The sequence below is a fragment of the Zonotrichia leucophrys genome, chromosome 12 (genome assembly GCF_028769735.1).
Source record: "Zonotrichia leucophrys gambelii isolate GWCS_2022_RI chromosome 12, RI_Zleu_2.0, whole genome shotgun sequence".
In the NCBI taxonomy this organism is placed as follows: domain Eukaryota; kingdom Metazoa; phylum Chordata; class Aves; order Passeriformes; family Passerellidae; genus Zonotrichia; species Zonotrichia leucophrys.
In genome coordinates this window covers 14,974,721-14,997,087 of record NC_088182.1, presented here as the reverse complement: position 1 = coordinate 14,997,087, position 22,367 = coordinate 14,974,721, and the positions used below count along the sequence as shown (strand labels likewise).

The 22,367-nt window shown below is 45.0% G+C and overlaps 3 protein-coding genes and 4 non-coding genes across 22 annotated transcripts in view; 2 read left to right on the top strand and 5 right to left on the bottom strand.

Moving 5' to 3' along the window:
• The first annotated feature begins 19 nt into the window (after window positions 1-19).
• On the top strand, window positions 20-6,745 carry GLT8D1 (glycosyltransferase 8 domain containing 1). Its single transcript, XM_064724463.1, has 10 exons — window positions 20-172; window positions 1,738-1,793; window positions 1,896-1,994; window positions 2,431-2,647; window positions 3,253-3,370; window positions 3,902-3,986; window positions 4,199-4,311; window positions 4,827-4,993; window positions 5,128-5,240; window positions 5,880-6,745. The coding sequence occupies exons 2-10, from the start codon at window positions 1,778-1,780 to the stop codon at window positions 6,068-6,070; spliced, it is 1,119 nt and encodes a 372-aa protein (XP_064580533.1). The 5' UTR covers window positions 20-172; window positions 1,738-1,777; the 3' UTR covers window positions 6,071-6,745.
• Window positions 6,746-7,914: 1,169 nt separating this feature from the next.
• On the bottom strand, window positions 7,915-15,294 carry GNL3 (G protein nucleolar 3). Its single transcript, XM_064724363.1, has 15 exons — window positions 15,159-15,294; window positions 14,874-14,932; window positions 14,640-14,777; window positions 13,907-14,020; window positions 13,659-13,742; window positions 13,284-13,419; window positions 12,720-12,823; window positions 12,324-12,459; window positions 11,775-11,862; window positions 11,207-11,390; window positions 10,117-10,259; window positions 9,321-9,457; window positions 8,614-8,846; window positions 8,351-8,432; window positions 7,915-8,261 (listed from the first exon to the last, which is right to left on the bottom strand). The coding sequence occupies exons 1-15, from the start codon at window positions 15,169-15,171 to the stop codon at window positions 8,173-8,175; spliced, it is 1,740 nt and encodes a 579-aa protein (XP_064580433.1). The 5' UTR covers window positions 15,172-15,294; the 3' UTR covers window positions 7,915-8,172.
• Window positions 10,876-10,952, bottom strand: LOC135453469 (small nucleolar RNA SNORD19). The gene has a single exon (XR_010441867.1). It is a non-coding gene; the product is annotated as a small nucleolar RNA SNORD19 (small nucleolar RNA).
• On the bottom strand, window positions 11,457-11,532 carry LOC135453470 (small nucleolar RNA SNORD69). Its single transcript, XR_010441868.1, has one exon. It is a non-coding gene; the product is annotated as a small nucleolar RNA SNORD69 (small nucleolar RNA).
• Window positions 11,961-12,031, bottom strand: LOC135453468 (small nucleolar RNA SNORD19). The gene has a single exon (XR_010441866.1). It is a non-coding gene; the product is annotated as a small nucleolar RNA SNORD19 (small nucleolar RNA).
• LOC135453467 (small nucleolar RNA SNORD19) lies at window positions 13,157-13,229 on the bottom strand. Its single transcript, XR_010441865.1, has one exon. It is a non-coding gene; the product is annotated as a small nucleolar RNA SNORD19 (small nucleolar RNA).
• The window catches only part of PBRM1 (polybromo 1), a 56,951-nt gene continuing 49,860 nt past the window's right edge, over window positions 15,277-22,367 (top strand). For 3 of the 16 annotated variants that reach the window (XM_064724352.1, XM_064724345.1, XM_064724361.1), the window contains exons 1-5: window positions 15,277-15,412; window positions 17,715-17,846; window positions 18,824-18,979; window positions 19,714-19,811; window positions 20,359-20,506. In XM_064724352.1, the coding sequence (XP_064580422.1) occupies window positions 17,799-17,846; window positions 18,824-18,979; window positions 19,714-19,811; window positions 20,359-20,506 (450 nt within the window). In that variant the 5' untranslated portion in view covers window positions 15,277-15,412; window positions 17,715-17,798. The remainder of the gene's footprint in view (window positions 15,413-17,714; window positions 17,847-18,823; window positions 18,980-19,713; window positions 19,812-20,358; window positions 20,507-22,367) is intronic. The other 13 variants (XM_064724362.1, XM_064724358.1, XM_064724355.1 and 10 more) reach the window with 8 other exon arrangements.

Genomic DNA, 22,367 nt, shown 5'->3' with positions numbered 1-22,367 from the left:
CCAGAGCCCCGTCGGCCGGGGGTGCCGCCCCCAGCCCCGGCCATCGCCTCCGCGCCGCCGCCGCCGCTCCGGGGCTGCTCCGCTCCCGCTCCCCCCAGCCCGCCGGGACGCATCCCCTCGGCAACGGCGGCTTCGCCCCGCAGGACCCCGGCGGAGGCGCCCTCCCCGGCAGGTGCGAGGCGCCGCGGAGCCGCCTGTCGGAAACCCGCACTGACTCGGCGGCTCGCGGGCCGCCCTCCCGTCCCAGCCTCGGGCTCGTCTCACGGAGCTGCCGGGCGCCGCCGCGGCCCCGGTATCGCGGCGGGGTGGGGGCGGCGCGGGTTCGGTGCCTGGCGGCGGTCAGGCACCTGGGCGGGCACCCATGGGCACCCGCGCGCTGCCGCGGTGGCGGCGCGGACGGACGGTCCGTGAGGGGCCAGGGCAGTGCGGGAGAGTCGGGCACGGGCCCGCCAGCCCCGGAGCGGGGCTGTGCCCGCAGAGCAGCCCGGGGAGCGCCGTGTGCGCTGCAGGCAGCCGGCGGAGCGGCGCGGTGTGGGTTTTATTGTGGTCCGTGACCATCCCTGTGCAGGGGACGTTCTGTCGCTGTCCCGAGCCCGGCTGCCGCGTGTCGCTGAGGCGCCGTCCGTGTCCGTGCCCGCCTGAACCCCGGCGCTGGGAATCGCCCGGCGGGACGTGGCGTTGTGCTCCCAGTCCCAGCTCCGAGTCCCGCCCCGTGGCAGCAGCGCGGCGGTGCTCGGAGGGCTCAGGGCAGGGATTTGTTGCGCTCCGCTGATGTGTCTGCAGCAGCGGGAGGAAAGTGTTCTGATACATGTAACAGCCACAGCACAGTCTGAGGGGTTTTCATTTAGGGGTTTCGCAAGTCTCTCACCATTTCTGCAGTTTTGCGTGTTGTTAAGGAGCTTTCTGTGTGTCATTTGACAGCTCCTTCACACGTCAGGATACACAGCTCTTGTTCTGATTTCACCTCAACCCTTAAATAATGAACAAGCATGTTTGAATTTCTCACCGAAATTGCATTGGTGTTGTGTTTCTATCCACTTCTATAACATGATGGTACTGCCTTCTTTCCCACTTGTTTTTTTCCAGTTCAGATAGTTAAATAAGTAGTTGCCACAGTAAAGAAAACATATATAATTTTCCAGATCTTTCAGATTAGTTTTGACTGGCAGAAGGAGTTTGGCCTTTTTCTGTCAGTGAAGTGGCAAGATCTGCATGTCTCCTTTCTATCTCTGAGATCTTCTTTAGGTATGTGATTGTAGTGAGGGGGTCCCTAACGTGAGAAGGACATGGATCTGTTAGAGTCCCTTCCAGGGGCTGGCCAGGGACTTTGGACAAGGGCATGGATGACAGGACAAGGGGGAATGGCTTCCAACTGGCAGAGGGCAGGTTTAAATGAGGTATTGAGGAGAAATTCTTCCCTGTGAGGGTGGTGTGGCCCTGGCACAGGCTGCCCAGAGAAGCTGGGATGATGTCTGTGCCCATGGCAGGGGTTGGAACCAGGTGATCTTGAAGATTCCTTCCAACCCAACCCATCCTGTGATTCTCTGGTTGTAGTCAGGAACTTCCTGAGACCATACTCACTTTTTAAAATGTGACATAGTTTTATGTGTCATAAAACTGACAGAGGGAAACACTCACTGCCTTGGACACTGAAGCTGTTGTGACACTCCTGGTGATAGTGTGCTGTGCCTCATGGAAGAATGCACTGACAGTGACTGCTGTATTTTTTTCTTGCAGATTTGCAGGAACCTTATGCTAATAAAATAAGAACAGAAAAATGACGTTAAGGAAAGGTATGTGTGTATGCTTGTCTGTTTTTTTTAATATCTTTTGTATCTGAGTTTCTCAGTTGTTCTCTGGTTATATTGATAAAGATTTTTCTTCTTAATTTTCAGTGAACATTTCCATCCTTATAGTGGCTGTTGTCATATTTCTGCTAGTTATTCATCATAACTTCATAAGCCTCAGTGACTTCTTGAGACGGGAATTGTCAGGTATGTTGGGTTTTATTTTAATTTTAAAAAATATATATATTTTTAAGATTTGGTGGGAAAACACCTGCTCTGGCCAGACAGAACCTCTGACGTGGTTTGGGTGAATGGGAGAGGGAAGTTAATGAGGTTATAGGTGTGGCAGAGGGGACCAAAGGCAAGTGCAGACTACTGTAGCTCAGCCTTTTAATACCTTGTACTGTGTGTGAATATGTGTGGTAAAAAGTGTGCAGTTTTCTGTAAATATGGTGTTATTCTATTCATTAGCATCTCACATTCTCAAAAGCTGATGCTCTGAGTGTTTGATACTGGCTCACTGTAATCCAACCTCTGCTCAGACATCCAATAGTATAACAGAAATAATTGAAGTGTTGGGAATTTTAGTGTGGTAATAATAATATATAATAATAAAAACACATATGTCATTTTTACTCCACAGATCCAAGTCCCTTAGGACTCCAGCCTATAGATTTCATCCCTGCAGCTCCCCAGAGGCTGGCAGATGAGAGGAATGACAAGGAGATTCCTGTGGTCATTGCAGCCTCGGATGAGAGGCTGGGAGGTGCAATTGCAGCCATGAACAGCATTTACCAGAACACCAGAGCCAACGTGGTTTTCCACATTGTTACTTTGAATGATACTGTGGATCACCTGAGGTAATGATCTTTTCACTGGATTCCCACCTGTATTTCTGAGAGGAGAGCCAAGCTGCCTTTCCCTGGAGCTGCACTCCCCTGACTCCCAGTCCCAGCAGCTTTTTGACAGGGCTGCTGTGGGAGTCCCACCATTCCTCCTGGGCAGGTTTCAGGGATGGAAAAGAAACATCTTTTCCAATGGGCTTATGTCCAACCAGTGGGGGGTTTGTTGTAAAAGGTACTTCTACATTTCATTAAGCAATTCAAATGCTGGCAATCGTGTTTCTCCATTTTTGTAGATTGCTCTTTGATCCTCTTATTCTAATCCCCTTCTGTCCACACTGATGGTTTTGGGAAAGGCCTGTGCTAACAGGAATGTGTATTTCTGATAAAGCAAGAAGTGACCTCATACCTTTGACATGTCCCAGGTGTGCAGGTGCTGACCCTGGACTGCCCCAGTGGCCACACAGGACAGCACTGATGGCAGCATCAATTACACCCCAGATGTGTTTGTAGGGCAGGGAAAGAGTGGCCACATCCAGATCTGTGTCACTGTTAGCTGGGTCTCCTGCTTTTCCCTTGATTTTGTGCCATTAACAAGATCTGTGCCTCTCTCCTGCTTGCAGGATGTGGCTGAGGATCCCTCCTCTGAAAAACATGAGGTACCGGATTCTGGATTTTGACCCTCGTGTCTTAGAAGGCAAAGTACAAGTGGATCCCCAAAAGGCAGACAAGTTCAAACCAGTGAGGATGATGCTGATTACTTTTTGCAATTAGTAGTTAATAACAATATATTTTGATGTTGGCTTTTGAACCCAACTGGAGATCAAAACCAAGTCTGTTATCATAGAAGCAATTTCTTGATAAAATCCCTAAATTTCAGTAAAATGAAGTATCTGGATAGCGAGAGATGGATTTGAATATCTACATATGCATGCCTAGGATCATTTTTTGCTGCTAGCCACAGTGAAACACTGCAGCTGGCATGTCAAGCATGCCAACACCTCAGAGATGCTGCAGATCTATGTGGAGAAATAAGTAATTCTTATATAGACCAGTTTCAAAGTTAGTTTATCAATGCATACATTCATGGTAAACCAGGAATTGATGCAACTTTTAAATTGTAGGATATTGCTGCCTATTTTACTTCCTCTATAGATGTTGTCTTGGACATTAATGCTATAGATAAGTACCAGAAAAATCAGTCAATTTCACATTTATTTGGACATTTTTTTCATTTAATTCTCCACTTCTCTTGCTTTGCTTTCCTCACAGTTAACTTTTGCAAGGTTCTACTTGCCCAGCTTTGTACCTCATGCAGAGAAGGTCATCTATGTGGATGATGATGTAATAGTGCAAGGTATGGGACCTTTGTTAGCTGCCACTGGCCTTATGCTGAGGTCAGTATCTTATCTCTCACAGAACTCAAACATTTCTGTACAAACTTTGTAAATATGAGTGAATTGAGTTAAACTGAATAGCTTTATCTGCTAACAATGGACTGAACAAAGCCTAACTTGGCACTTAGTCAGGATTGCTTTTGATTTTCCTGTGCTTGCTTCCATTTTCCAGGTGATATTGTTGAACTTTACAACACCCCATTGAAGCCTGGACATGCAGCTGCATTTTCAGATGACTGTGACTCAACCAGTAGTAAAGTTGCTGTCCGTGGAGCAGGCAATCAGGTTAGTTTTAGTCTTGTTCAGTGATAACAATACTGTAGATCTCAGGCTTTTGGGAATGCTCCAAATGCTGAAACCTAAACCTAAATGTGACTTTCCCTGCCCAAACCAGTTTTACAAATGGGACCTGCAGTTTCTGATCAGGCACAGTAAATTACCTGCAATTTTTGCTGTGCTTTACAATGAGAGCAGTTCTCATTGTGGAACAGCAGGAAGTCTGAGAACAATGAAGGGACAATTTTTCATTTCTGAATGTATAAAAAGTACTTTAGCTGAGACTGGTACCATATTAATTATATGGAATTATTAAGACTATGCAGCATTCCTTAAAAAATGTAGTCTACATAATCATATTTTTAAAATGTTACACCTCTTAAGCTTTCTTTCATTTTAAAGGAAGGGATATTTACTGTAACAACTTCAACTTACACCTGTCTGCTATGAGTTGTGCAGAATTTTTCTTTAGGAATTTCCCCATGTATTTTAAGCTAATTTCTTCTCTCTTTCCCCCCCACCAGTACAATTACATTGGGTTTTTAGATTACAAGAAAGAAACCATCCGAAAGCTTGCCATGAAAGCCAACACCTGCTCTTTCAATCCTGGAGTTTTTGTTGCCAATCTGACTGAATGGAAATTACAGAACATCACTAAACAACTGGAGAAGTGGATGGCACTTAATGTGGTGTAAGTACCCCAGGCTAGGGCTGCCAGCAGCTCAGGGTTCTGCTGGAGGCATTTCCCTCTTGAACAGAGGGCTCTGCGTGTGTATCTCTGCTGCAAGTGAATAATCAACTGATCAGCATCCTTTCCACTTCCAGAGAGGAGCTCTACAGTAAGACTCTGGCTGGCAGCATCACAACACCTCCCCTGCTAATTGTGTTTTACAAGCAGCATTCCAGTATTGATCCCATGTGGAACGTCCGACACCTCGGTACGTATGCAGTGTTTGTGATGCTGCTCCCCCAGGAGGTTTTTCCAGGGCTGCACCTGGACATCTTGATGATGATGTAGCAAAAGGAGATTTTATTCCCCTAATCTGTCCTTTGTTCTTTAGGTAAAACAGCTTTGCAATTCCATCTTGGGGCTTGTGGGCCTGAGTTTTTTCAAGCTGCTGGGGGTTAGTTCTTGAACTGACTTACTCAAAATTCTTTTAATTTTCCACAAATATATTGTATCTGATGCGATCAAAGGTGTTTCTTCCAAAACTTTTGAGAAGGGCAGACATTCATGTCTGTTCTAGTGATGAAACACCAGTGCTGGGAGAGCGTTTTCAGGTTATGTTTCTGATGAACAATACATAGGCTGCTGAATTCATCTGGGTGTTAATTGGATTTTAAAGAATTTGGAAGTTAAGGCAGTGTATGAAAATAGTCACAGAGAGATCAAAGTGACATTTAGTAGCACCTGATTGTTTTTCACTTTGCCCTTGTTTCTGCTTCCCCTATTACCTCCTTTCCCCATAAATGATAAGATTTCCTTTGTTAAATCCTTTGTTTTGAAATTAACATCTTGCACATTGGTGTTTTGGCTGCCTTTATTTCAAACACTAATGCTTCTTTTTCAATTGCAGGGTCTAGTGCTGGGAAAAGGTACTCTCCTCAGTTTGTGGAAGCTGCCAAGCTGCTCCACTGGAATGGACATTTCAAACCCTGGGGAAGAACAGCTTCCTATGCTGAAGTCTGGGAGAAGTGGTATCTCCCTGACCCTGCAGGCAAGTTCAACCTGATCCGCAGGCACTCGGAGGCCTATGAAGCAAAGTAGAGTCCATTTGAATAAATGATGACATTTTCTCAGGAACTTCTGGAGCCAAGCAGAATATTTTTCTTTAAGCCAAGTTGTATTACAGAGCCAACCCTGCCTTCTGGAGCACAAGGTGATGCACTTGTTCAGGTGCAGTTCTGAAATGCACAGGTCCAAAGGAGGCTCCTGTCACCTGTGTGACACACGATGCTACTCCAGCAGCACCCCAGAAAACAAGGGAAGATCTCCACAAACGAGCACTTTTTTGTTTTGTCATTTCAGTTGCATTCTCCTGCTCCTTACTACAAGTCTTCTAGTGGGGGATCATTTTGTCAATTACAGAAACAAAGTTTCTAAGAACAAGATACAAATCCAGCTGGTGCTTGCACCAGCAAATCTTGCACAACAATGTACTGTAATTAAGAGCTGCCTGGGTTTTGTTGTTTGTTTTGTTTTGTTATCCTGTGAAATAATTCCCTCAACAACCCTTCCTTGCATGAAATATCCTCCCAACCATTTCTCTTTAAGTCTTTCTTACAGAATTCTGCAAAATTGAATCCTTTTTGAAAGATTAATCCTTTGAGTATTATTTCACTATGCAAAATGGTTTTAACTGCCAGTGAACACTAAACCAATTTTTTTGGAAAGTGATGGATGAAACTTTGTTCAAAAATAAAGCTAATTGTAACATGCTGACTCCAGCCTCAGGTAAATGGCAATCTAATTCCAGTCTTGATATAGGAAGTGTTTCCTTTGTGCACAGTAGCAAGTGATTAAAGCCAAAGTGAATTGATGTGGTCTTTGTGAAAGCAACCTAATTCTAAAATAGTACAAACTGCTTATTTGGGGGACCAGGCTGTATTAATTACAGATTAATTTTGTTATTGTTGAGTTCCTCATATCAAGTGAGCTACACTCTGCTATAGCTTTTCCTGGTGTGCCTTTCCCCATCTGAGAACTCATCAAATGAGAAGCCTGTGCCCTCTGCAGCCAGCTGCCCATCACCTGTGCTAAGGTAAGTTGGTTTGTTTTTTCTAGTTGTATTATTGAGTGATAGTTATTATCAGCTGCTATATCCCTGCAGCCACTGTGCCAACTACTCCATTTAACAGAGGTTTGCACTCAGGCTTGTGAAGAGCCCTTGGTGGAGGATGTTCAGACAAAAGGCTTTGTGTTCATCACAGCTGAGCCTGCCTGGTCTGAAACACAGGGCAGCAGAGGTAAAGGACTCCTTGACTGTGAATATGGTTTTAGTTCTGCTTTAAAAGGATTTCAAACTGCTGCTCTCATTGCAGTCACTGCCTGTAGTTCTGTTTCTGTCATGGATACCCTGATCTGGTTTGTTACCTATTGTTTCTTTTCCTGGGTTTTGATGAACCATTAGAACAAGAACCATTCTTGTCCTTGAAGCAGTTAGGAGTAATTAAGTAAATTCACTTATCAATTTTGAAAGATTTTACTTTGATTAGCTGACACCAATGCAATTCAGCTGAGCAAGCTGGGTTTTAGCAGGCTTAAAGGAACTGCCTGTTTGTGTATGCACTTGACATCTTTTTAAGCTGCCCATAAGAATCTATGCCTCAGCAGACATTGAGGGAAAACACACCTATTTATCAAAGAACACAGAAATCATACTTTTCAGTTTTAGGAAGAAAACAGATGCACAGGAGATGTTTTGCAAAAATGTACTGAAAAGGCACTGTCTAAAGTCATGCTCTAAGGGTAAAGTGTTTGTAATCCTCTAGGAAAACAGAGTTGTTGTTTGAACGTGGCTAGAATGAAACATTTATCAGTTATCTTTGAAAGACAAAGGGTTTATCCTCGAAAGGTACTTTATAAGGCAAAATGAACAGACTACCAGTCTATTAGGAATTTTTAAAATAGGCTTTAATATAGGAAATAAACTTCATGACAAAGCTGAATAACAGTTTCCTAGACCTGTATAAAATCTGGAACTATCCAGGGAGATGCACTATTATGTACATTATCTGACCCAGCAACAGCTGAGTCTGTGCAGCAGCTCTGGCTCTGCAGCATCCTCCAGCTTGTGCTGCAAGCCCAGTGTTCCTGACTGCTCTTTAAGCCAGCAGCAGCTCTCCAGACAGTGCTTCCCACCTGGTTTGTTACACATAGTCTGTATTAAAATCATAGGCATCATCCTCATCTGCTGGTTTGTCTAAGCTGAAGGACAGTGATCTGGAACGTTCATTTCCTGAGAAGAGACAAACGTGTCTTAGTGAAACCAGCGCAAATCCTGGAGGTACCACAGCCCATCCCTGAGCCAGGGTTCTGAATACACACCTGCCCTCTGCTCCTTGGGATTTGTAGGATTTGTTTGGTGTTTTCCAGGCTTTGCTTTTCTGGTGACCTGAACTTGGCTTTCCTACAAGTCAGAGGTCAGACATTATTTCAACATCATTAATGAAATCTCCTATGCAAATGAAACTTAACAGAGCCTGGGGAAAGTGTGGATGGCCCCCTGTATAGCTGAGCCAAGTGACTCGGAACAATGTTGTTTCCTTAATTCAGGAGAAAAGGCCAATCTTACAGAAACCCTCATTTACCTCTTTGACATCATCATCATCTTCTTCCATATCATCTTCATCATCATCATCACTTTCTGTGAATTCCCCTTCCTCCTCTTCTTCATCTTCTTCCTCTTCTTCCTCCTCCTTGCTTGTTTCCATGTTTTTCCAGTTTGATCCTTCCTCTATCACTTTATTTTCCTCTATTGTCCCATTTGTCATTCCAGCTGACTGAAAAGCAATGCTGCTTGCTGGACTGGGGTGCTTTAAAGCTGCAGAAAACACAGCAAGTGTCTGTTCAGTCCCTGTCATTCAGCACAGAGGTAATGCCCAGCCCCCAAGTGGGGACACTGCAGTTCTGTCCCCTCCCTGCCAGACAGGGCTCCCACACAGGGTTCTGCCATCAAGACAAGGAAATTCTCTGAGAAAAGCTTTCCCTGAGGCATTTACAGAAAACTGCTAAGAGCTGGAAAACCTGGATTTGAGTATAGGTAAGTTTACCTAAGTGAGTTTAGTTTAGATAGCAGGAAAGAATCCTTTCCTGTGAGGATGGTGAGGCCCTGGCACAGAGTTCCCAGAAATGTTCAAGGCCAAGCTGGAGGGGGCTCTGACTAATCTGGTCAGAGTGAAAGGTGGCCCTGCCCACAGCTGGGGGTTTGGAACAAGATGGACTTTAAGGCCCCTTCCAAGCCAGGCCAATCTGTGACTCTATGGTTAATGGTAGTCTATTACAGGAACAGTCCTACCTTGAACAGTGTTGCTGTTTTCTTGTTCTAGGTTATTTAAATTAAAGCCTTCCTGCATTTCAGCTATTTTTTGTTCTGTAAGATAGGGTGGTGGTTTCTGAGATCCTGGAGGTTGTGAGTAGTACTTTATTCTGGCTCTGAGAAAATAAAAATCAGCATTAAAAAACAACTATTAAACCACTGTATTTAAAAATAAAACCCAGAGCACAAAGCTCTCAAACTAATAACTATTTAACAGCAGTTCAATAGATATTAAAATCTGACTCTGAAGTTGTCAACAGTATTAAGGGGATAGCCCACTCCTGAGAGGAAAATGCAATGGCATTTTGTCACCACAAATCACCTGCCTGTAAAAGCAGCTGAGTCACTTCAGCAAGGGAGATAATCACAGTCAATTACTGAATCTGAGTTACATTTATTCCTACCCTCAGAATATAGGAACCACCCTGAATTTCCACAGAAAGTTTGCCATATCCTTTCCTGTCCAGAAGAGGATAACATAGACTTGGTATGGAGAGGAAAGCACATTTCCATTACAGACACTGGCTGTGGAGTAATGTGCAACAGGCTTTGACTCTTCTTGTGTAACCTTCACTACTTCAGAAAATTATCTGTGGATGGCATCCTCTAAATCTGATGGACAATCCAGCTCTTTACCCAAGTGAAATGTGAGAAAGGAAGGGAAAAAAGCAGCCTCTCCTTTTTAAGTACTTTGCTGGACTCAGTGCTTCTGCTGTGCTGGATTAACAGTGAGAAAAAGGTGAGCAGCAGAGAGCAAAGTTCACAGCATACATACCCTGTCCAGTCACAAAGCACTAATTTAGCCATATTTTCTATGTCAGGAACACCTCCCTTTTTCAGCATGCCCCTCTTCTGAGCCAGTAAAGATAAAAACTCTTCAGGGTCCCTGAAATCTGGGATATTGTAGTGCATCATTACCTAGGGCAAAAGAAAATGGCACATTCAGAAAGAGATGCTCATCCTTCTCATAGTTTTAGGAGTATAAAAGAGCAAATAAAGTTGGATAAAAGTGAGGACAGAGTAAGAGAAAAGCTGTTTTTCTCACACACGTGGGAGTAAACATTAGAAAGTAAAATGCCTACTTCATCAACAAACTCATCTGCCATTCAGGCAGACTCGTGGGTGTGCAGACACAGTGTAGGTGCACAGTCTGTGGTGATTGGGAGTGGGGCTGTGGCCCAGCATTATCCCCAATGGGCACAGCTGTGAGCAGCAGGTGAGCAGCACTGACCAATGAGCCAGGGAGTGCCCAGGGGCACTGCCCAACCACCAAAGGGAGCAGAGGGCACACAGGGGCAGGGCATCAACAGGAGGGGATAAAAGGCTGGGCTGAAGAACAAGAAAGGCAGATGCTTGAAGCCTTCTGAAGAGGTGAGGTGTTACTGTGTGTGGGCTGAAGCTTGCTGAAGTTGTGTGGGGATACTCTGTATTGTGGCTGTCTCAAACACATGTGCTGCAACAGGACAGCACACTGGTCTGTGAAAACTCTTCTCAAAGAACTGAAAGGCAATTAGGCTTAGGTTAATTTGCTTGAAACAAGAGTGAAATCAGAGTTGGATCTGAGGTCTTCACTGTAACCTAGGCAGCATACAAGCAGTATCATCATTTTTCACTCTCTGACTGTGTGGTGATGAGGTCTTAAAAGCAATGCTCTTTACTCTGGCTGTCAGGATTGTGGCATGCTGTTCTGCCTTCTGCTTGTAAGGATGAAGGATCACCCTTGGCATTCCCACTTTGAATGCTTAGGAAAGCAGTTCAAAAACTATCAGCATTAGCTACAGCAAAATGAACTTTCATTACTGGGCCTAAGAAACCTACAGAGAAGTCTGATGCAGTGAGAGACATAGAAAAAAGATGGAGCTCACCTGCTGCTTACTGCAGTGATTTATTATGGCATTTACTCCTTCAAGCACAACTGCTGAGTCTGATCCTTCAGGGTCTATGATACTTCTCAAGGCCAGAGCAAGGGCACTGTTAGAAGGATCTGCAATTATACTTGGACTGTCCAGCATCTTTGTCTGCTTATCAAGGTGCACAGCTTGCATGGACCTGTTCAGAGGAAAATGCACTGTGAGCAGATAATCAGTGAAGGACTGGTGATGGTGAGGGATGCAAGACACAAAGCTCAGTGTTGGATTGAATGTACTTCATACAGTCAGTTTCAATGTTTTGTCATCATGTGCTTTGTGTAGGATAGACATTTAAACAAATAAAACATCAAGCTTATACATAAGTTTATCCCTTGTGTAGATAAGGGATACACAAGGAGAGAGCTTGCATCATACATAGCAATACCTTTCATCTTGCAGATTTTAATGTGCATTTAAAGCTCCACACTGGTGTGCTTTGCCCCTAATGGACTGAAACACAAACTCATGGTAACTGAAACACAACAAACAAGGAAAGGAACAGCTTTGATCAGGCTGAGCTTACTTGGTAACACCTCTTGTCAGGCCAACATTACAAGCACGTTTTCCTTTGAGACTGTTGATTATGCTGCTCTTTCCCACGTTAGGGAAACCTGAGGAAAAATCACATAAATCCTTCTAAGGTAAATAAGAAAACAGCTTTTTAACACCCATCAAAACAGCTTCTACCAGTTATCTTTGCTAAGGTAAGCATCAGTGTGAGATCAGAGTTGGATCTGAAGTCTTCACAGAAATAAGACAAAGAATGTATCCTCATTTCTCACACTTGCAGGATTTGTAGTGCTGCATTCCATGGGATTTTTGTCAGGCATGAGGCAGGCAGTGCCAGTGGAGCACATATCCTACCTTCCTTGGGCTCCCACAGATCCCTGTGGAAGTGCACCATGGATCCCTGGTAGCTAAAGCACTACAACACTGGGAGCCTTGGATCAAAGAACAATGCCTGGAAAGCTCACTAGCAAACCAGGTGTTAGCAGTTTTACTCAGTCCAGTAATACAGGATCCCAAAGCTTTATGGGAGAAGAAAACTCCTCCTGTTTCTCCAAACACTTACCTACCACCCCAACCTGAATGGCTCTGTCTTGGGTCTTGCCATACCCTTGGAGAAGCTTCAAAAGGCATTTGCTTCCAAAATACTGAGAGGTTTCTGAGAAATCAACACGTGCATGTCTTTTTGTGACCTGTTCCTGCTACAGGAGTCAAAGGCAAAAAAACCCCATGGTCAGGAGCTATTAAGGAAGACAAAATATGGACACAGATTTATTCATCTACTGTAATTGCAGTGGTAAGAATTCCCCCACTGTACTGCAAAGCTCAGTCAAAGTGTAAAGGCACATCCATCAGTCCCAGAAGTGCAATTAAACCAGGGGAAAAGGAATTTTAAAGATGTTTCAACATGTATGACTGCAAACACATGACCTCTTCATGGGACAGCCTGCAGTGCTCTTACCATAGTCTTGTCCTTCATCATTGTTGCTGACTTAAAAGCAACAGTTGGAAACTCTTTCTTCAAATAATTCAACCATTTCTCTACGTTGTCCTTTGGCACTAAATCTGGAAAGAAGAGCAGTTCTTTCACTCCTTAAATTGACCTTATCATGACAAATACCCTGAGAACTCTAATATAAAGGACTGAGTGCATTCCCCAAAGGCCCACAGGGTATCTGCCTTAGCAGAGCACATCACAATTACATTTCTGGCCTCTGTATTAGGTTTTTAATGCTGGGGTCTTGCTAGAAGACTTTGTATGTACAGAATGATCTTCTGTGAAGGGCTACCCCACAATCCTTGCAAAGGCTACTTTACCACAAAGTTCCCTTTGCTCTTGTTGTTGCTCTTGGTATTTTATTTTCTTTACTTAGCTGCTGGTACTTGGTAATTTGCAGCCTTTTTAGTGAGCTCAGAGTTGGATCTCATGTCTTCAATGAAATGTCAGATTCCTTTAAAATCTTCATAGCTCACCTACCAAAAACCACAGTGCCAGTAACACTGTGAGAAAACCTGTATTTCTTACCAATTTTGTTCAGAACCAAGAGCAGCTTTTTGTTCCCTCCAGAAGAAGTGACAGCTTGCTCCAGCTGAGGACACCTGCAGCCCATTGGATCTCTGGCATCCAAAACCTCCAGAACCACATCTGAGGCCTCAAGTACCTGGGTCAGAAAAAAGACAAGACTTAAACACGACATTACAGACCAGATGACAATTCTGGTATAGCTGTGGCTTAGAAAAATAGTTGTTAATATTTTCTGTTGTAAAATCCCTTATTTAGTGTTCTAGTTTCTCACAGACAAACTTTGTGTTCTAAACAGTAATACAAAAAAAGGAAAATAACATGTGGTCTTATTGCTGACGCTCACATAGTGATATAAAAATAGTTAAAGCATTTCACCTTTGTGAGTTCCCTGCAGAATGATTTCTTAGAATTTTTATTCAGCGGTTTTTTAGTCCTTCCTTTAGATTTGCCAGAGGATTCCTAAAGCAAATAAAAACAAAAGGAAATTATTTAAATGAGAATTAGTGCCTAATATTTGTATGTACATTCAGCATGAAATTGTAACATGCTGCTTAAGAAGGTTCAGTTTCAGAATGACTTCTACAGGTTCAAGAAATCAAAATCATAGAGGACAGGACCCCTACCTGTCCCTCTGCTTTCTCCTTGATTGTGGCTGCATTCTTTTTAGCTTCCAGCTTCCTCTTCTTTTCATGTTCTTTCTGTCTGTTGAGCTTCTGCTTTTGCTTCAGTTCTTCAAGCTGATTGCAAACAAAACCCCAGGCCAGATAAGACATCTTTGAAAGTGGTAAGGAAGAATGTTCTTTCTCCCCATTGCTCACCCAAGCTCCTGAGCCAGCTCAGTTAGAAGTTCTGGCTATCCAGGACTCTGGGAACTCTTTTTTTTTGCATCCTACCCAGAGGCAGCCATGCATTAGCTTGATCCCAAAAGAGCAGCTCTGCAGCCTCCCCTACAGCTGACAAATGTCACATTAGTCCACCCTGCAGACAGCAGATCCCGATTTTCTGTGTAATCCCATAATGCCATGATTTAACTCCCAGCACTCTAATGGGACATTTCTGTATCCCAGCACCACAGGGAATTCTGACTGCATTAAAAATGACCCTTCCAGCGTGTTCCCGTGCACAGTGAGGAAACAAAAGTTAAAAATAAAAGAGCAAATCATTATGATTTGCTCATATTTCCAGCGTTGCACACTGTACAACGTTGGAAATAAATACGTCATTTTTCCAAAGCACGAGTCTGCTGGGACCATCCACCATGACTGTTCCTCTGAGTGCTCACTTATGCACACAAAGCTTCCTCAAAGAGAGGGACGGTCGCGGTTTTTGCTCTATTTACCACAAACTGTGTTTTACCCTCTGCTTTCTCTGCTCCGCTTCCCGCAGAAGCTCCTCCTTAAACGGCGCCGCACTGGGAATTCCGGGATCCTTCTTGGGTTTTTTGTGTCCGCGTTTCTTGGCCTCTTTCCGGACTTTCCGGTGGTGTTCTCTGATCTGAAGCGGGCACAAGAAACCTCCTCAGCCCAAGGCCCGGAACCGCAGCGCGGCGGCCCCGGGACGGCCAAACGCGGCACCGGGGCCGGGCCTCACCTTCTTCTGGATCTTGTAGCGCTTGTGGCAGCTCAGCCTCTTGCTCGCCTTCCGCAGCTCTGCAAGGCACCGCGCCCGTCAGCGCCGTCCACCGACACGCACATCCCCGCCACCGAGCTCCCGCCGCCGCTCCCCCGGTCCCCGATTCCCGCCCCCTCGATCGCCGCCGCTCGCTTGGCCACGAGCGGCCGCCACCCCCCGGTGCTGGGCCGCCTCCCGCGCCCATCCAGGCCCATTCTGTCCCGTCCCCGCCCGTCCCGTCCCGGAGCCGCTCCCGGCGCTCACTCGGTCGCTTCATGGCGCCGCCACGTGCTCCCGCCGGCGGGCGCTGCCGTAAAGCGCGCCGGCGCTGCCCCGCCGGGGTGTCGCGCGGGCTCGGCGCGTTGGGCGGCCGGGCGCGCTTTGCGACAGCGGCGGCGGCGGCACCGGCGGTGTCGGGACGGGCGGTACCGGCGGGACGGGACGGGCCGTGCCGGGCGGACCCCGCGCACCCACCCCGGGTCGGCCGCGGCTGCGGGAGGCGGAGCGGAGCCGGCGGGGTGAGCGGCGCGGGCGGGGCGCGGGCCGGAGCTTGAAGGCCGCTGCCTCCCTTTGTGTGGCGGCGCCGCCCGAGCGCGGAGCGGCCGCGCCGGGCCCGGGGCGCCGAGCGCCGCCCGCCCCTGTCACCCGCCCCGGGCCGTGTCGCCGGGCCGGGTGCGCCTCAGCGCTTCCTTCCCGCCCCGTTCCCGCCGTGTTCCCCGTGCCGGCGCCGGGCCGGGCCCGCGGGGTGACAACGGCCGCTCCCGGGGCGGGCCCGGGCACAGCGGCGGGTCCTGCCCGCGGTGGCGGCAGCGCGGGGCGGGCCCGGGACACGGTCCGGAGCCGGGAAAGGGCTTCCCTTTTGTTTCCTGCCGGGGATAACCCCTCAGCTCCCGGGCTGGGGCTCCGCCGCCTCGGGGCAATCACACATTCGGTGTCTTTGTTCCTTGTCCCGGTGTGGATAAAGCGGTGGCTGTGTTGTCCCTCTCGCTTTTCCCCAGCTTTGCCCTTTCACCGTGCCTGGTCCCTGCCAGCCCCCTCTTCCCATCCCATGGCAGCTTTCAGTGCGATTGGTAACCGGGGGAGATTCCGGCTGCGTTTCCCTCCCCTGTTCCCTTGGCTAAATTTACCGTGTTTCGTGTTTCTGGTGAAACGTGGGAGATCCTGATGGCAATACATACTACCCGTGGTATCTATTGGTTTTTAGCTCTTTGCCAGGAGGCAGAAAATGAACCTCTAGAGTGCTAGGATGTTTTATTTTAAGTATGTGATGTCCGACGTGTGTAAAACCTGTTGGTGTGGGGAGATTGGAGTGACACTTGTGGTCCTTCTGTACAGCTTTTGAGAGAGACAGCCTTCCTTTCTCCGTTGTGTATATCAGTGTACCTGTGAATTAGTAATTCCTTGCTGTGGTTTTGTGACATTTTTCTGGCTGGTGCGGGAATTACCGAGGAGATGCTCAAGCTCCTGTTGCATTGGAGGTGCTCATTGATAGCAGTGGAGATTGTTGGTGTGACTGTTGTGAGCCAGCAGTGCAATTGCAGAAGCAGCCCAGGGAGAGAGGTTCTGCAGTAAAACTGTGTTTCTGTGCACAGCTGAGCTCTCTGTGCTTGGGAGTGTGGCAGTTTAGGGAGAAGTTTGTGTTTTGGAGCCTCACCTTCAGTGAGTGTTACATCAGCAGGTCTCTCACTGAGTGTTTGTGATGTTGTCTAGACAGATCAGTGTTTTGCATGGTTATTAGAGGAGAAAAACGTGTTTTGGAGGCTGTGTGTGAGTGGTGAGGGTATTTTGATCACAGCAGCGTCAGAGTATGGCTGAGAGCCACATCAATGTGCCTGGAACAGTGGACATCAGCAGCTGATGTGCAGCCTGCAGGCAGGTGCTGGCAGGGAGGTTCCCAGATCTTTATTTCAGGATGGGACTGGACTGAGTGTGCTCTTGGGTTCCCGGTTGAAGCAGAATTATTGATTCTGGTGGTCCCTTCTGCCCTTCTTCCACGACCCAGGGCTTGTGTTTCCCAGCATGTGCCTGGTGCAGCCTCTCCAGACTGTAGCCCTCAGATGGAAGTTGAAAGCAGTGCCAAGGCTTGAGGCTGTTGTCAGTTCCCAAAATGAATTGCCTGCTGATAAACCACAGGGCTTCTCTGCATGTCATGTTATGAAAATGTCCAGAGTGCTGAACAGGAAGAGAACCTCTCTGGGGTTTGATTGAAGGCAGGAGTTGGAAGAACTACAGAGAAGCAAACATTTTGCCATAAAATGGTTCTGTATATTTCACATGGAATTTCTGTGAAAATAATCAGGCTTGGAGACTGCATAGAAATTGAAACCGTTTTTTTAGTGTATGGCTGCATATTTAGTGCTTACTTCTGAATATAAAGATCTGTTCTGAAGAGTGTTGGAGGTGCATCTTCTTAGAGTTTATTAAGTGTTTGTTGACCTTAAGATTATGTTGTTATAAGCACTTTTCTGCTTTGCATTCTGTAACTTACAGCTTTCTGGTTTGTACTCTCAGGTCAGGTATCACTTCTGTTTACTTTCTGCTCTGCTTGATGAATCATTCTCTAGCAAGTGGCTGTGAAATCTGTAATGCATATTCAGGAACATTAGAGAAATGTATTTTTACTGTGACAATGACAGAAGTGTCTAGCATTCTGTGTACAAAATTACTTTGTAGAGTTTCTGCTGGGCTAAAAAAAGTTGCCTTCTGTTTCTTGCTTTTTTTCCCTGTCACTGTAATTATCCACTTTATTCTTTGATTTTATTCTTTATCTACCTACTCTGAATTTTCTTTCCTCTCTCTCTCCTTTTTCTTGTCTTCCAGTTGTGGCTGTACTAACACCATTACTGGTTTGGCACTCTTAGAGTGTCTCCTTCTCGCAGTATCTGTGCTTGCCCGTCAGACACTATGAGGAGATTGGCTTTTCGAGGTGCTGGTTCTACTCTGGTAAATCTGGTAAATTATTGATTGTGTCTCCATCCCTCTGCCTTGGCTTTTTGCTTTTCTTTTTCCTAACTGTTAATTATTCCTCCCTTATTCATCTCACGTGTGTGCCTGCAGTTATCTCTGTCTCTAACAAAAATGCTTTAATTCAGTTATATTGTGCTGCCATACCTTGTCAATCATCTGAGTGCCTCCTAAAAGAAGTCCCTGGGTTTGGTTGGAAAATGGGGATAGGGATGGATGCATCTGTTCTGTCCTGAGCCTTTGAGATGGCCCCAAATAAAGATACTTTTCTGATGCTGTCACTGGAAGTTGGGAAAGAGCCAACAACTTGTTCCATAAGTTACCATAGTTGTTGGATGGTGGTTATTCATTTGTCACTGCTTGTGTTGGTAAATGCAAAACTGGCCAAAAGAGGAGGGGGCTTTCCCTGCTTTTCCATGGTTGAGCCATTCATCCCACACAGAAAGTGGGAGTGGGAGGTCCCATGGTGATCCAGATCTTCTTTTCACTTGAATGTAACACAAGGTATTCTGTCGCCCTTTTCATTTGTAATTTGTTTTGGTTGGTTGCTTTTTTTCTTTGTTGGTTTGTTTTTTGTGGTTTTTTAGTTTGACATGGAATGAAGAGCTTTTGCACCAGAACTGAGCATGTGTCTCTGTACAGCTTTTTTGTTGAGAACAGTGATTTTTGCTTAGTTGTTGTGCATGTGATGGGGTATGAAACTGTGGAGTTTAAGAATATATTCTGTGAAGAGTTGCCAGTTCAGTGTGAGCTTGGGGGTTTCTGACCTTGCTGTCATTGATGATTATAAAACTGCAGGAGCATTTTGATTTCCCTTTACCATTGGGAATTTCCACCAAGTTGGAGTTTACAGAAATAGCATTTGGCAAATGTATCATGTGAAGCTTTGCTAGCTCTGTGGGTAGCTCTGAGCAGAGGGTGTGGATGCAATGCCAGGGCTTTAAGAAGGTTTCTGTTCATTATAGAAGAAGTTGGATTCCATGGGTTCCAAGAGGCGAAGAGCTACCTCTCCTTCCAGCAGCGTCAGCGGCGGCGACTTCGACGACGCCCATCACTCCACCAATGTTCCAGGCCCCAGCAGGAAGAGGAGGAGACTTTCCAACCTCCCAACTGTAGATCCTGTTAGTACCTTCTTACTGATGGCACCTTTTTTCTTGGGGATGCTGTATCCCTGTGTGGATTATGCTGGACTGTAAAATTAATGACCATATGTTGCACGTGTACACTGGTCCTGAAACTGTTCCTGCTTTGGCTGAGCTCTGTTTAGCACCTCATTCATCTTTGGCTTTGCCTTGGTCCTGGCTCACCACTTTCATGTTTTTCTTTGCTGTTTTGATTTTGCTGCTTTTCTCTTTTTGCTGACAATTTTAGCAGATGGAAGGATATTGGAGAATGAGCTGAAATCATAATGTGCAGAAGTAGAGAGCTTTGTCTGCATAGCAAATGCAGAGGGATGAGTGGGGAATAGCACAGGCAGTGATTGCTGAAGTGTACAATGCCTCTGCTATGCCTGTGCATGAGCAGTCTAATGTTAATTAACTGCAAAAGAACCCCTGTTGTTATTGTAGATGCCTGTAACCTGGAGAGAATTGCAGTGAATTAATTTACATGTTGGGTATTTTACTTAGAATTAGTATTGAAATAAAGCTCCTTGTGTTCAAAAAATAAATGGAGATCCTGCAGTACCTGGCACACTTGTCAGGTATCCTGCTAAAGTGTGAGGTGCTCCAATTGCTTCTCACTTTAGAGCATGCTGTGGGTTGGCAGCTTGTCCTTCCCTTTGTAAGCAGGCTTTTCTTTGTTATCTCCTGAAAATTCTCTCCCTTTTCCTTATTTCATTGTTCTTGCCTTTCAGATTGCTGTCTGCCATGAGCTCTACAACACCATCAGAGACTACAAAGATGAGCAGGGCAGGCTCCTCTGTGAGCTCTTCATCAGGGCACCCAAGAGAAGGTGAGGCCACAGGTCTGGTTAAGCCTTGAACCTGAGATTTAATCAGGGACAAGTGGAAATTGATAAATACTTCAGCAATAATTTGTGAAAAATCTAAGCTAAATTTGCCATCATTTCACATCAGTGTTTGATTTAATTATTCAGTGGGATGTGCTTACATTGGTGCTCTTTTTCAGGAAAAAAAAAGGATACACTGAATTAATTTGTATTACCTGCTTAAAACATCCATGCCTTGGATTATAAGATATTCTATATAAGTGGTGGGATGTAATACTAAGGACACAGCTTGGGAGGGTCAATAGAAGTGACCCTTGAAAATGCAGTAGCTAAGTAAAAGGCTGAATTTTCTCTTAAACTCAGAAAATTGAGGACAGTAACAGTACATGAAGTGAGCTGACTGATAGAGCACTGCACACATCTTTTAGCTGTAACAGAAATGTATTGGAGCTTTCTTTGGTTTATTTAGTCATAAACGTGCACAAGCTTTAGTGCTGTGGTTTGGGTTTTACTGCTTGGAACATGATGCCTGTTTTTGTCATTGCAACAGAAATCAGCCAGATTATTATGAAGTGGTTTCTCAGCCAATTGATTTAATGAAAATCCAACAAAAGCTGAAGATGGAGGAATATGATGATGTGAATGTGCTGACTGCTGATTTCCAGCTTCTCTTTAACAATGCAAAGGCTTACTATAAGGTGAGCAAACTAAAGGCTCAAATCCATTGTAAGAGGAGTAGAGATGTTCAAATTCTGCCTTGGTTTGGCCAAAACCTTTTCAGTTTAGGCTGAGGTATTATTGAAAACAGCACGTATTGCAGTTATTTGCATAAATTTCCATAATGTTGACTGTATCTTTCTAAAATGCCCTGCTATAACAATTTTTCTGTGGAAAATCATAAAGTAATGTGGGGATCATCTTCGTTTTCCGAAAGAGGTCAAAAGCAAAAATCGAAATAGAAACTGAGAAAAATATTCCTCTGTCGAAGCCTCCTCATTTTACAACATCCTCTGTGTTTACAACACCCTCTCCACCTTTGAAATGGAGAAAGATTTCTTTTTTTTTTTCCTCCCAGAAGGAAAAGTTTGTGCTCGCAGCAAACTTATGATAGGAGTGTTGAATCTTTCTCTTCCATTTGCCACTTAATAAAATAAAAAAAAGGCACAATGACTGTCATGGTCAGTGATGATAGATGTGAATGTAATGTCATCAAGACAACCCCCATGGCAATTCCCCCAAACTAGGTGTGTGTTTTATTATGGATACTAATGGGTTTTATTGTAGTTTTCATAAGGAAGTGGGGAAAAAATTGGATTAATTTTGTTTAATGAAAGGCCATGTTAAATCCATAAACCAGTGAAGTTGAATGTGGTGAATGAGATGATACAGCAAATCTAAACCTGCTAATATTGCCTTTCACATATCTTTGGCTTGGGAGATGACCCAAATGAGTTCCTTCTGAATAACCCAGCTGGGGTGGCCAGGTGACATCCAGAAAGGCAGTGTTTGTTTCACTTGAGTGTGTGTAGTAGCTTCTCGAAACAGATTTGTGGCTTAATGCATTTCTACATTCTGCTTCCAGGAGGAAAAGAACAAATATTTCCAAATCCATTTTGTACTCCTGGAGCTTTGCAAGGCACTCAGTGTGAAAACCCCAACATTAATGGGTTGGTGGCAGAAGAGAATGACTGGGGTTTTACAGAATGTGTCCTGCCTTTGCCTATAGAATTATGGGCTCAAAATTTAACTGTGTCATAGAGATCTTGCATTAGATTAAAAATAGGTATCCATTATTGCAGGATGAAGGAATGTTGGCATTTCCAGAGATTTATGGAGCTGTGGCACACAAACTTAACCTCTTCTTCTTTTCACCTTTTACCTTCCCCAGGCAGCTCCATGGCATGGACAAACCAGGGACAGTGATTGATTGTCAAGGTCTTTGTTGCAGCAGATGTTTTATTGGCAGCGCTCCAGCAGAGCTGCAGCCTTTGGGGTTTTTTTGTATTTCTGGTCAAGTCTCTCACTCCTGAGCATCTTGCATTAATACAGAAGGAAGCAGATTTGTGGAGCAGGATACCCTTAAAAAATCTGCTCTTCATAAGCAACATCTGGTCTAATATGCTGGGAATATTTAAGCCTAATAAGGCAAGATTAAGAACAGTTCTCATGTTGGTTTCTCATTTGTATTACAAGCTGTCAGAGGTTGAGAGAGTGAAGTAAGAAGAATGCAATCAGCAGTAATAAGGTGATATTATCAGCAGGAATACCTGAAATAGAGCCTAAATGACAGAGGAAAGGGAAGGAAAAATACATGGGTGGAAAAGCTCTCTTTGTTCTGTGTAGTGGGTAATAGGCACGTGCTTGTTTGCCACTATCAGCTCTGTATTTTTAAAAGTTAATTTTCTAACTAATGCTTCTACCTCTTCTAAAAGATGTATCCAGAGGTGTACCCAGGTGGTAGCATGTTGTCAGGTTCTTTAGAATTGCCCAGTTAATGCTGAGTGTAAACCATTGCAGTGCTTTCAAAGATATTTATTGGCATTCTTCTATAGAAGTTCA